General features: G+C 42.6%; 1 protein-coding gene across 1 annotated transcript; it reads left to right on the top strand.

Annotated features, from left to right (window-relative positions):
• Window positions 1–50: 50 nt before the first annotated feature.
• ctdspl2b (CTD (carboxy-terminal domain, RNA polymerase II, polypeptide A) small phosphatase like 2b) lies at window positions 51–9,783 on the top strand. Its single transcript, XM_073464565.1, has 13 exons — window positions 51–364; window positions 3,627–3,817; window positions 4,824–4,962; window positions 5,050–5,199; window positions 5,477–5,725; window positions 5,869–5,965; window positions 6,624–6,735; window positions 6,867–6,953; window positions 7,152–7,214; window positions 7,297–7,376; window positions 7,568–7,694; window positions 8,562–8,657; window positions 8,802–9,783. Exons 2-13 carry the CDS (start codon window positions 3,650–3,652, stop codon window positions 8,865–8,867), a joined length of 1,434 nt encoding a protein of 477 aa, XP_073320666.1. The 5' UTR covers window positions 51–364; window positions 3,627–3,649; the 3' UTR covers window positions 8,868–9,783.
• Window positions 9,784–12,206: the final 2,423 nt, after the last annotated feature.

The following is a 12,206-nucleotide window of genomic DNA, read 5'->3' as shown; positions in this document are numbered from 1 at the left end:
AGTTGTGGAAGTGCACTTGCAAGAAAATCCTAAACGTCCAGCGGATTGTTGACATTTTAAACAGTGTGTTTGTAAGAGGAGGACGCGCAGAGGCGGGCGGGCTGCTCGCTGCAGACTGGCTGCTGTTGTTGAGAGGTAAGGGGGTGTGTCTGTGTCCCATACGGGTATCTGCCTCGGAGAGACTGAGCAGAGGCGGGAAATGGCGCCTGGTAACACAACGATGTGTCATTTCGGAGACGGACCTTGAGTAGATGTACACAGAAGGAAAAAGTCGGACCAGATCAAGAAAAACACCCGCCGCCTCTCGTTGTGATGGTCGATCGGCGTTGAGTCGTTATCTCCAGATACTGCGGATCACCGTAAAGTAAGTCGATAACGTTAACCAGCCGTGTTCCGTGTATTGTTACAGTTCGGCTTGCGGTTTATGTAATGTTGGCTAACGACAGGATAAATATTTCCCTTCCTTGCCTGTGCACATCTGTTAGCCCGAAGCAGTTTTTTCCAAGAAGGCTAGGTAGGGTTAACGCTAAGCTAGCTGTGCTATGCTAAGTTAAATAGCTGAGGGGGAGCTAAAACACGGCCTACCGTGGACATGACTAATTCCCGGTTGACTCGACGCCTTAGCTAATTTTCGCTTCATTCTCCTCTTTGTACTCAGACCATTCAACAAATTCCTACTCGCGTATTAAACATTCAAAGTGCAATTGTTTGTATCTTGTTTAAATAATGAGCGCCCAGCTAACTGCCGTCAGGTAGCTAGCCGCTATGTGCTAGCTTGCACTGAGGCTAATGTCTTCCCAATTGGCATTCCACAACAGAACTTTGCTAGGCTTACATTAGCTAGCCAACTCAGATTTACCATTTAATTACTACACAATAGGTACGGCGCCAGATTAGTTTATATAACCGAACCACAGCCGATGAATGAAATCCCGCTATCTACATTGTTAGATTAAGATATCGTTGACTGGATCAACAGATCATTTGGATGCCGTTACCATGTATCGATAGATAGCTGTTGTGATTAACGATGTCTGACGAGTTTCACTCACAAACAACGCAAACATTAACAATGCAACGTTGAACAGTTTGAGGAGACAGTCGAGTCACACCACTCAGCAATCTTCACGGCATGTAGCTAAATAATGTTCCGCACCTAAGTTCATCATTGTATTGTTATTTTGCTCAACTTACGATGCCGCACTGGTTTGCTAGCGGTAAGTTAGCCTGCTCGGGCTTGTCGTGTTGAAAAGCTAACGTGAACGTTTACAGACTAACATAAATACTGACTTGTATTAACAATCTAACGTTCACTATTTGTACAGTATGACAGTGTTAAAATAACTTTACTCGAACAAAGCAATGTTGCACACATCCATAACCCCTAGCGCCTAGCACACGACCTCCTGTAGTTCGTAATGCTAGCATTAGCTTCATCTGGCTAGCTGCTCGTTTAGCAGGGAAGCTTGGTTGTCGTGATTATGTAGTGCAACTTCTGCAAACGCTGATTTGGCCATGAGTGAGACAACCGGACTAGTTGTGTCCTCTAACTTAATTTATTTTTTAACTTAATTTTGTATATATATAATACATGCTTCAGCCACTTCTGGTGCCAGTCGGCTAACGTTAGCCTGGGAGTAAATTTTAGAGCGGACAGGCTGCCGAGGGGCCTCGCTGGCTTCCTCACTGTTTCCGCGGCTAGCGTCTGCTAGCTCGCTCATACAGTCTCAGTGGCATGCATGTTCTTATTTCCCGCTCAGTGGCTCGTACCTAGCTGTGTGCAGGATCCTTGGTTAGTGGGCGATTGCCTGGAAAGGAGGATGTTTAGGAGCTGTGGTGTTGTTGCCATGCGAGCCGCGGCGAAGTTTGATCACACAGTGGCTAAATATAACAGACACTTCATTTTGATTTGTGTTTAGCAGCAACAGGGAAAAAAAACCCTGATGTGTTGTAGTAACACATGCATTGCATATGAGCAGGCGTGGGAAGAAAGTTAAGACTGAAAGTAGCTCTAGGGGAAAAAAATTGTAATAATAAAGAAGTGTTTATTGGCGCAACGCCTCTAAAAATATATGATGAGTTAAGTTAATGACAGTGGATCTCATGGTGGAGGATGTTTCCACATGAGATTTCAGGGTACATTTCTGGTGACGTCTTGAGCTCTTGGGGCATCAGGTACAAAGAGGGGGGATTGTTATACATCATGAGGATGTTTACCAAATATACACAGACATTGCATCAGCAGAGACAACCAGCGGTAACAAGGGGAACATCAGCAGCACTGACTTAGTGATCGGTGCAACCCTGAGCTGTAAAACTAATATAATCTCGTCAGCGTTACTTCACACAGGCATGATTAATCCATTTATGAAGCACACTGTCAGCACTGTGATGACTACATCCACACTGTAGGCTAAGTGTTTTCATCGTATGTTGTCCTGTGTGATGCTACACGAGCATTCACTGATAGTTCGTCGACTTAATCTTTAAATCTCAGGAGTGCACGTGAAATCTTTGCGTTTTCTAAAACCATCCCAGAAATTGTGACTATTTAGAAACTGGATTATCGTTTTGTAAACTCTTTCCTAGCAGGTGTTGGAGTGTCGCTGACACTTTTTAAAAGCAGCCTCTATGTTCGACATGATGATAACGTCAGGAAGCGAATCCTCCTCGAACTAGCACGTTGAAATTCATGCAAATTGGCCGCCTTAGATCTGCTGGTTTATTTGATACTCCAAGCCGTCACAACTTTGAGGCTTGTCCCACTTTCTCCCGCCCGCCTCTTACTTTAATGTTACCATGTAGTCTGACGCTCTTCAGGCGCCTGTTGGGTTTTTCGTGTGAGCACGATTGAGCAACAGCACGTACACCTCTGGTGCGTTCATGGATACACCCCCTGTGTGAATGTACAGCAGATGTAGTGGAAGAGATGTACGGTGTGTTTTGAGAGGGAGCTATTGTGCGTTCAGGGATCCTGACAGGTTGTGGATATGTCCGGACACATTTTCAGCCAGCTGCCATTACGTAAGCGCAAAGGGGGCTGGCACGCTCGACTGACAATCCATGTTCACTGTGAAGAGTTTGTGCGTTCACGATGGCAAACAATGAAATCCCTCATTTTTAGAGAATAGGGAATTATTTCCTTCAGAGTTCAGATCGGTCACATTTGAAAATCTTTGTCAGCGTCCAGGTTTTTTTTTTCCAGTTACTGTACTTTGTTGTCTTGACTGAAACACTGATCTCATGTGCACACAGCTAATAACAGGGAGTACTTGAGAGTGAGTGTGTATAGTAACATCCTGGGCAATGTTTTTTTTCCTTTACTGTACGACTAGAAGTAAAGCCAGCTGTGGCTGCCGGGATCCACTGTGATGTAAGTGAAATGGGATCTTGAATGCATCCAGATGTTGGCAGAAAATGCACCAGTATTACCCGACTACAGATAGATACAACCCACAGACGTATCCATTGTACAAGTGAGACCAGTGGAGACTGTAACAACAACCTGTTCGTCCGCCTCAACAGTTAAATATTTGCTTTGTGTTTCCTCGACTGTGCAGTCATACTGACTCTTTCTTTCTCTCTGTTTCTGTCATCTCTCCCCACGTCTGATTTGTGTGAAACAGCCTTACATGTGACTGCTCAAACAATGAGGCTGAGAATGCGTAAAGCGTCTCAGCAGCCGAACCCGAGCCTGGCGAGCCGCCCATCCCGTACCAAGCGGAGGCATTCAGAAGTAGAAGAGGACACTCCTACTAGCGGCGGGCGGGGCTTGTTCTCGACCATCAAGAAGTTCATCAGAGGAAATGCTGTCAAGGTAACCGACTCCTGTGATCACATCAGATGACCCTGCTTTTTAATTCATTTGAGAGTGCGGTGCCCCTTCTGGGAGCACTGATGTATTGTAGCTGAGCTTCTTCCTCTCGGTGTGTTTTGGTTTAACAGTCTCACCTCGACTTGTTTGCACCTCTCTGTTTTTAAAACGGTTTTTAGCCCTGTGCTCTCCAGGTTGCTGAGTTAAATACAGTGTTTCTTGGTGCAGAGTGTCATGTTTCCCAAGAAATGTCTGCTGGAATGCAGCAGCTTGTCTGAGAAGTCGGACTCGGCTCTAATTTTAGCTACTGGCTCACAGAGCTGGTGTGCTGGGACAGGACGTAGTAACAAGTGGAAAAGTCAACTCTGCTCAGAGAAGGTTTTCCTCTACAAAGACACAAGCTGTTTGATGTTTTTAGATAACGTAGTCATTTCGTCTTACTCTTTAAGTCCCGGTTTAACACTTGGAGCTTAAACCTCGAGTTTCTTTCCCCATGTCGATCTGTAGCTTTAGTTTAAGTCCTTAACAAACTGAGTAAAATTCTGATTACATCGTCTTTAATTCAAATATTTTCGTGTGTCTTTACTCCTCTATGGAAGTAAACCAAATATTTTTGGTTTATGGTCAAAACAAAACCTTTGACTACGACATCTTGGTCTTTGGGAAACACTGAGCGCCATTTTTTGTAATTTATAGAGCGAACAACTGACAAAATAATTGAGAAAATACTCAACATTGAAAGTAATCATTAGTTGTAGCCCTACCATGTTCCAGTTGGTTCATCTGTAGATAAAAGTTATGTGTGAATTTAGTCCTAAATGTGTTGTCCTTTTCAGCTTTTTGACACGGCCTGTCTTTGTCACTTAAGTTTTAAATCTTCTGCTGGTGGATATGTCTTCCTTCATCTGAGAGAGCCCCAAATCACACAGACTTTAGAGGCTTTTTTTTGTTTAGGTTGACTGTTTTTTATTGTTTAACAATTGTTTGCCTGATGTCTTGTCTCCTTAAGGTGCCGCAGGAGAGCCCAGCCAAGAAGACACGCCTCCACTGTGATGTGGACAACAACCTGATCACCTCCACCACCCCAAACACCAACACCCCTCGCAAGACTATCAGCAGGGTTGGCAGGAGAGGCTCACTTAATGGACGTGAGTGGTACTCAATGAAACAAGAAAAAAAGTTGGTCTTAATTATTTATTTCTCTGGCAACTAAACGTGTTCCTTCACCGCTGCAGAGGCAACCAATCATGACAGGAGTAAGGAGAAGCCCAATGGCAGCCTGGAGGAGACGACGGCTGTCGATGTGCCCACCAGCCCGCCCAGAACCACCCTTCTCGGGACCATCTTCTCCCCTGTTTTCAACTTCTTCTCACCAGCTAAAAATGGTAAGCACACCTGGAAGAAGCTAGTACCCATGATTCATGAGTAGCACCGTAAACAGAGACCAGGTTCAAGCCTACAGTGTGTCTGTGCTGTTAAAATACAGCGTATATTAGTGAAATCTGCATTAAAAAAGCCCCAGCAGCGTGTTTCACTTCATAATAATCTGTTGTTCCACTGTATGCTGTGCGCTTTGTTTCACCGTGGCAGTGATGTCTTTTGTGTCAGTTGTTACAGGATGATGCTGAACTCTGATGACCCCTCTTTGCATTTGTTTTTCAGCCTCTTCTGGTTCAGACTCTCCAGACCAGGCATTGGAGGCTGAGGAGATAGTCAAGCAGCTGGAGATGGAGCAGCCTGTAGAGACGCCCACCAGCACAGCCACATCCACACAGGAAGTGTGTGCCCCCACTAACTTCTACTCTAGTGTATCACAGCTGCCACCTCTGCGACCTCCGCACATCCCCGAGGTGTCGCCCGCCGTAGTGGAAGGAGGCCTCGCGGCCGATCCTGACCTGCCGCCCCTCACAGGTAGATAACGCAGCTGAGAGCACGTGGTTCTGAAACATTACGAGTCTTACTTCATGTGTAGGTAATCATGAAGTAAGTGACAATTGCTGGCTCTGCTTATAGTGCTACTTCTGTTTCTCATCTTGTTCTTGTTGTGGTTCAAGCTCCAGGCTCCAGTCCAGAGATGACGTACGTTGACGCTCCCCCCACCACAGTACCACCAGAGGCGTCCTATGAGGAAGACTGGGAAGTGTTTGACCCGTGAGTAAAACACGACAGTCATAAAAGGCTTAGTCTTATAGCCAGACGCCACTGAAGAGACAGCAGAACCAGACTGTTGATGATGTGGAAAGCTTTTGCAAAATGAGGGCATTGTTTTTAGCACGATGAGACATTTGATTCAATAAGGTCAAAACTTAAGTTAAGGCCGATGATATCCAGACCACCGATCTGACATCTGAACCTACAACAATGGACGCTCTTATATAATAGCTGATAAATCCTCCTTGCTGTTGTCTCGTGTGGCTGCATATCCTAAAAGCACCATTTATGATCTTGAGAAGTAAAGTTGAATAATTGTTGTGATTTCTTTCTTGGATATTTGTGATCCTGTGCGGCTTCCATAGCCTACCCTTAGACGAACATGAAGTAGAGATTTATTGCGAAACTTTCTGTAGCGTGAATAAACAAGCGGACAGCAGAGCAACACAGTTGTTTTACGATTATTGTTGATATTGCCAAGCCGCACTCAATGCACCATCTACGTATCTCATACGTGGTTATAATGGCAAGAGAGTTCAGATAAAGGTACCGAAGACTTAAGACGGCCTCTACACAACCAATTTGTCAGTTTTCCACTTTGCGTAGAATATTGGTGTTTAACTTGACTTAAAGTACGTGTGGTGTTTTTGATTTGTAGGTATTTCTTCATCAAGCACGTCCCTCCACTGACAGAAGAGCAGCTCACACGTAAGCCGGCGCTGCCGCTGAAGACACGCAGCACGCCTGAGTTCTCTCTGGTCCTAGACCTGGTCAGTCTGAACATTTAACAACACATTGTTTTTTCCCTTCCTTATTTTTTAATGATTATTTAAACTCTCTTATTAAAAGTTTTGAAAGATATCACACAGTTTCTTACCATTTTCTCTGTTTGGGTCATTAGGATGAAACTTTGGTTCACTGCAGTTTAAATGAGCTGGAGGATGCAGCACTTACCTTCCCTGTCCTCTTTCAAGATGTCATTTACCAGGTAAGTTCTGACTGAGAGGAACGTTTTCCCTTGTTTGCTCCATGACGCCACTAGAGGGCGATATTGTCCTATTTGTACAGGAAAGGTGTCAAACAGTTGAAGAAATGTTCAGTTCAGTGGACAAAATAACTTATGATGTGTGATCAAGATGTCTGCGTGGTGAATATTTACTTACCAGTGGTGTGTTGTCGTGTGCAGGTGTATGTGCGCCTGAGGCCGTTCTTCAGAGAGTTTCTGGAACGTATGTCTCAAATCTACGAGGTAAATATAAACCCGCCTACTCCGATAATTCATCTTCATGGCATCAGATTTGAAAGTTAACCTTATTGTCTCTCTTTCCCAGATCATCCTATTCACAGCCTCTAAAAAGGTGTATGCAGACAAACTGCTCAACATCTTGGATCCTAAAAAGCAGCTAGTGAGGTACGGTGTGTTTCCTGTTACAATTACACAACAAACTCAGAAGCTGTATCTAGCATTAGTGTTGACGTGTGCTGCTGTTGAGGTGTCAGTGTTGTGTTTTTTCTGAATTATTGATTGCTCTGACCTTGTCACTGATTGATTTTTCTCTCTCTCTCGTCCCTCTTTCCTCTCATTCCCTGCTGTAACTTTAGACACAGGTTGTTTCGTGAGCATTGTGTCTGTGTCCAGGGAAACTACATCAAAGACCTCAACATCTTGGGCAGAGATCTGTCAAAGACCATCATCATCGACAATTCACCACAAGCCTTTGCATATCAGGTGAAAACCAAACGCTAAACCAGCAGTGTTATGTTTTCTGCAGCTGGTTATCAACAAGCGTCAGTTTCATCAACAAAGGAAAACTTGTTTCAGTTTCAGAGCAAAAGTGTCTTTTTTATTTTAAATAACTTAAATAACACGATGTTTTCACACATCACAACTTGATTGTGACTGACTGAACCTTTTGGCTGTAATGTCTCTCAAATGGAGCTAAAACAAGTAGGCAGTTAACTGATAGAAAGGAAATAAGTTACCAACTATTTCGATATTTTGGTGGTTTCACCCTCTTAAATGTGAGGATTTTCGTCTTTTTTGATGTCATTTCTGATTTTAAATGAAGAGTCTTTGGGTTTTAGCCTGTAGGTTGGACAAAAGAAGCAATTTAAAGACGTCAGTAATTGACTAACTGATTAATTTTGAAAATAATTGTTGGTCACAGCTGTAATCTCAATGTAAAATAGTCCAAGATTTCATCTTTCCTGACTGCAGCGTGTGGCTCCTGATTAATCATAGGATATGATTGATAAATCATTGTAACCTGCTGAGCTGAATCAGGCAGATGCTGACACATCTCATCTGTCATCAGTTTGTTTACCAGACGAGTCTTTAAACAACCCCTTCACTCATTAGATATGCAACAGTCACTGTCTGCCATAGCTCATCTACTTTTCTACCAGATTTCATTAAGGTGATAATAATTTCTTCTGACACTCGTGTTATTTCAAGCAGCTACACTGTCTCACGCTGTGGGAAACCCTGGTTTATTAATAATTCTGAGGAGTTTTGATTTCACTTCTTTCATTACGGCACATTTGAGTTTAGTTAAAAATACAATATGTGGTAACTAATGTTTTTTTATCCCAACAGTTGTCCAATGGGATTCCCATAGAGAGCTGGTTCATGGACAAGAATGACAACGAGCTGCTGAAGCTGGTGCCCTTCCTGGAGAAGTTGGTTGAGATGGTAAGATGTCTTTACCTGCTATTGTAGGATCTTTTACAACAGCCACGCATGTTGTAAGCATGATATTTAACTTTCTTCAGTAAATCTAATTTATCCTTTTATTCTCCTCCTGTCCTGGTTTCTCCTGCCCGCTGAACTCATCAGAACGAGGATGTGCGGCCGCACGTTCGGGAGAGGTTCCGACTTCACGACCTGTTGCCCCCCGATTGAACTGGACCGCAGTCTCTCAGAACGGGACGACGGGAAAAGACTGAAAACAACAAGCGTGTAAAAAGCCCCTCTTTGGATTACAAACTACAACATTGCCATTACTGTTAAAGTTTTAGCCTTTTTTTCCCTCTTTCTTTTTGTTTTTTAATCCACCGTTGCTTTTTAAAAAAGAAAAACTTCAAAAGAAAAACGTTTTTAAAGATCTGGGCGAAATTTTCTAAAAATCTACTATATAAAGATGAAATCACACACACTATGAACAAGCCCAGGTAAACTCCTCTTTTTGAGTGACTCTCCCGCTGTGGAGCCGGATATCGTCTCCGCACTAAATTCTGAAGTCTTGGTGCTGGTTTAGTGGATATGAAAACGCCACCTGGTAAAGAGGAACTCCATCCCCGACCGAGTCCCTGAACCCAAACCATCCCCCTGGTGCTCACGCTGTTGACACTGATGAATAACGACACTCTGTGGCTACAGACCATTTTCAGCAGGAATGACTGGCCTGTAAATCAATCTGTGCATGTGTGTATGTTTACTCCTAGCCACACACACACACACACACACACTCACTGATTTGGTGTTTGGCAAACCTACAATCTGTAGCCTTTGAAATCATATGCATTCCTCCGTAGCCTAGTCAAGTTTCTATTGTTGGTTGCAGTTTTTTTCTGGTAAAACTGGTGTTTCATTGTTTTAAAAAAAAAAAGGAAAAAAAATATAGCGTTTCAAAATGTTTTACTTCTGTTTGTAAGATATGATATTTTAAAAGGGGTCATGTAAGTTTTATTGTAAGCCTTTTTCCTATTATGAGAACATGGGTGCATATTAATGATGACAGTCCACCGCGTAGTCATGAAATGGAATTAATCCAGGACTTTAAGTATAGTTTGTTCTAACAAATAAAGGTTTAAATCGGTGTGTTGGCTTCACTGTGGACACAACGTGGCTCCTTAATTAAATGTTAGGATTAAGAATCTTCTTACTTGTAAATCTGACATATTGTAAAGGTTTGAGGGCATTCATTTTCAAAGTGACACGTGTCAACGTTAGCCTTTCTTTAATAATGGTATTTGATTTGTCATTTGTCTCTAATCAGTATTGTCTTTTACTCCTAATCAAGTATTCTGGCTAAATCAGAGCTCTGTTTCTTTTAGTTGTGTAAGTTGATGGCTATGTCGGTAGCATTATGACTAATGTAGCACATCTCTGCCAGTGTGTCATGAAGTCTGCCCGTGGTAGAAATTTATGGCCAGACCCTGTACCAGCCATATCTGGCACCAGCAACATACTGTTTTAACAGTCACAGCTCCACTGACTGCTCCTCTTCCTGTTTCATACGTTTTACTTTTTACTTTTTTTTTTTGTCTTTTATATGTTTAAAGCATTGTGTTAAAGAATGGTAACTATATGAATGTGTATCTGCCCGGACACTCAAGCCAAACATTTTACTCCTCTGTTGTTTCAACTTGATTTGAGACAAATAGTTGGCAGAAATATAGATGTTGTGTCGGCATCATTTACAAGACAGAAAGCTCAAAATCAGCCATACACTGCTGTCTTCTGTCCCAAACCCAAACTCCCCAAGAGTTGACTTGAATCTCCGTGATAATTTGGCATGCGTCGTTGAACTCATTTCAGTTCGGTTTTAAATCAGAAGTGCATTTTATGTTGAAGATGTTAAAGCAAATGTGTTTGGATTTGTCTGGGTTGCCTGTACAGTGCCATATGATTCCTCTCCCCACAAGTCCACTCCCACTCCCCTCCCCACTCTTGCCCCCACCAAAATGCTGATGGAAAAAGACAATCAGACCTCAAAGCTCTGCAGATACTGAAACCTGGAGACACCCGCCCCTCCCTTCTTACTTTCAGTGTGCCGTATGTGTCGTGTACTGTGATTCCTTTGAGTTGTACTCCCCCCTCATGAATAAATTTGCCAGGTGATTCCTGCTGTTCCCAGCCCAAACAATCCCCGCTGCTCACTTTAACGCAGGTCCTGTTCAGCGTCTGCCTGTCTTTGCCTTTGTTCACCAGAAGTTGGGAGCTCTCCAGAAATATGAATTAGTTTGTATCCAAGTAAAATTGTTACAGGGCACAATGGTGTTTACTCAGACATAATGTTATGAGTACACATGTCCAGACTATGAATGTAAAATTGTACATGGGGCGACGTCTTAAGTGTCTTTCCGAATTCCTTGTTGTGTTCTCGATCAAATCGATGAGGAGGGACGGCAGCTCGCTGTCTGCCGTTCACATGTCGAGGAGGAGGCAAGAACAATGTGCATGGAAGAGGAAACATGTCTTGAGGTCCCACCATGGTAGCTCCCTCCCTACCCCCCTCCCCATGACCTCTCACCATCCTGACTGCCAGCTATTAGTATGCAAGCCTCACCTTTTAGAGTGTGATGTAGCCCAGGTGTGCTCGTCTCCTCAGAGGGCTGTGTGATTATGTATAATGATCAGTCGTGGCTCGTTTCTGAAGGATCGGTGGGAGGCATTTGATACTTTTCATCCAGCTCATTTTTATGTGCATTACCAGTTTATTGTACACTGAGTGTTGTACAATACATGCAGCTTCATGTTTAAAAAATCCTTAAAGTAAGGAAAATCTTTTGTATTTTTGATTTCAAAAGGCATGTCATATCTACTTTTTAAATGTATTAATGAAGATTTAACTTTACTTCAGATGGAGTGTTTTTTTTTTCTTACAAATATCTGTATGTTTAGTTTAGCGCAATGTTACTGAACTGTTAAACTTAGCATGTAGAGAATACAGCTTGCTTTGTGGGAAAGTCCTGAATTAAATTTTAATCATGGCACTTTTTCTGCAGAAAAGAGCAATCGTGTTAATGATTTTTTTTTTCAATATCCGTTAAGCCATTTTACTTGCAAGAATTGCTATTTGTGCTGAAGATGTATTTAAAATGTTTTAAGACATCTTTGTTAGCCGTCAGGCTACATGCTATTGTAAAGTGTATATACAGTTACATTGAATTTCTGAAACAAAGTTTTAAAGTTAAAAACCTCCTGCATGCCCTTTGTTTTTATTTCTCTTTACTGTTGGATGATGTCGGAGATGTGGGACAGGTACAGGGAGAAAAGAGGACAAGTACCATGTAATTTTACAGTTACATTACACTGAGATTCATGAGTTAAAGGTCAAATTTGTAAGAGAGTTTATTTTTGAGTCTCATTTCAACTTGGCCGACCTGACCTACAATCCCAAAGCGTCAGTATTTGACGAGATGAACTGAGACTCAAATCAACTCTCTTACAAATTGGACCTTTTTTAGGACAGCAGTGAAAATATTTCCCCATCTTTGGCAAAAATAACCGAAACAG

The sequence above is a fragment of the Pagrus major genome, chromosome 4 (genome assembly GCF_040436345.1).
Source record: "Pagrus major chromosome 4, Pma_NU_1.0".
Classification (NCBI taxonomy): domain Eukaryota; kingdom Metazoa; phylum Chordata; class Actinopteri; order Spariformes; family Sparidae; genus Pagrus; species Pagrus major.
Note: the sequence above shows the minus strand (reverse complement) of the source record. Positions and strands in the feature narration are given on the sequence as shown.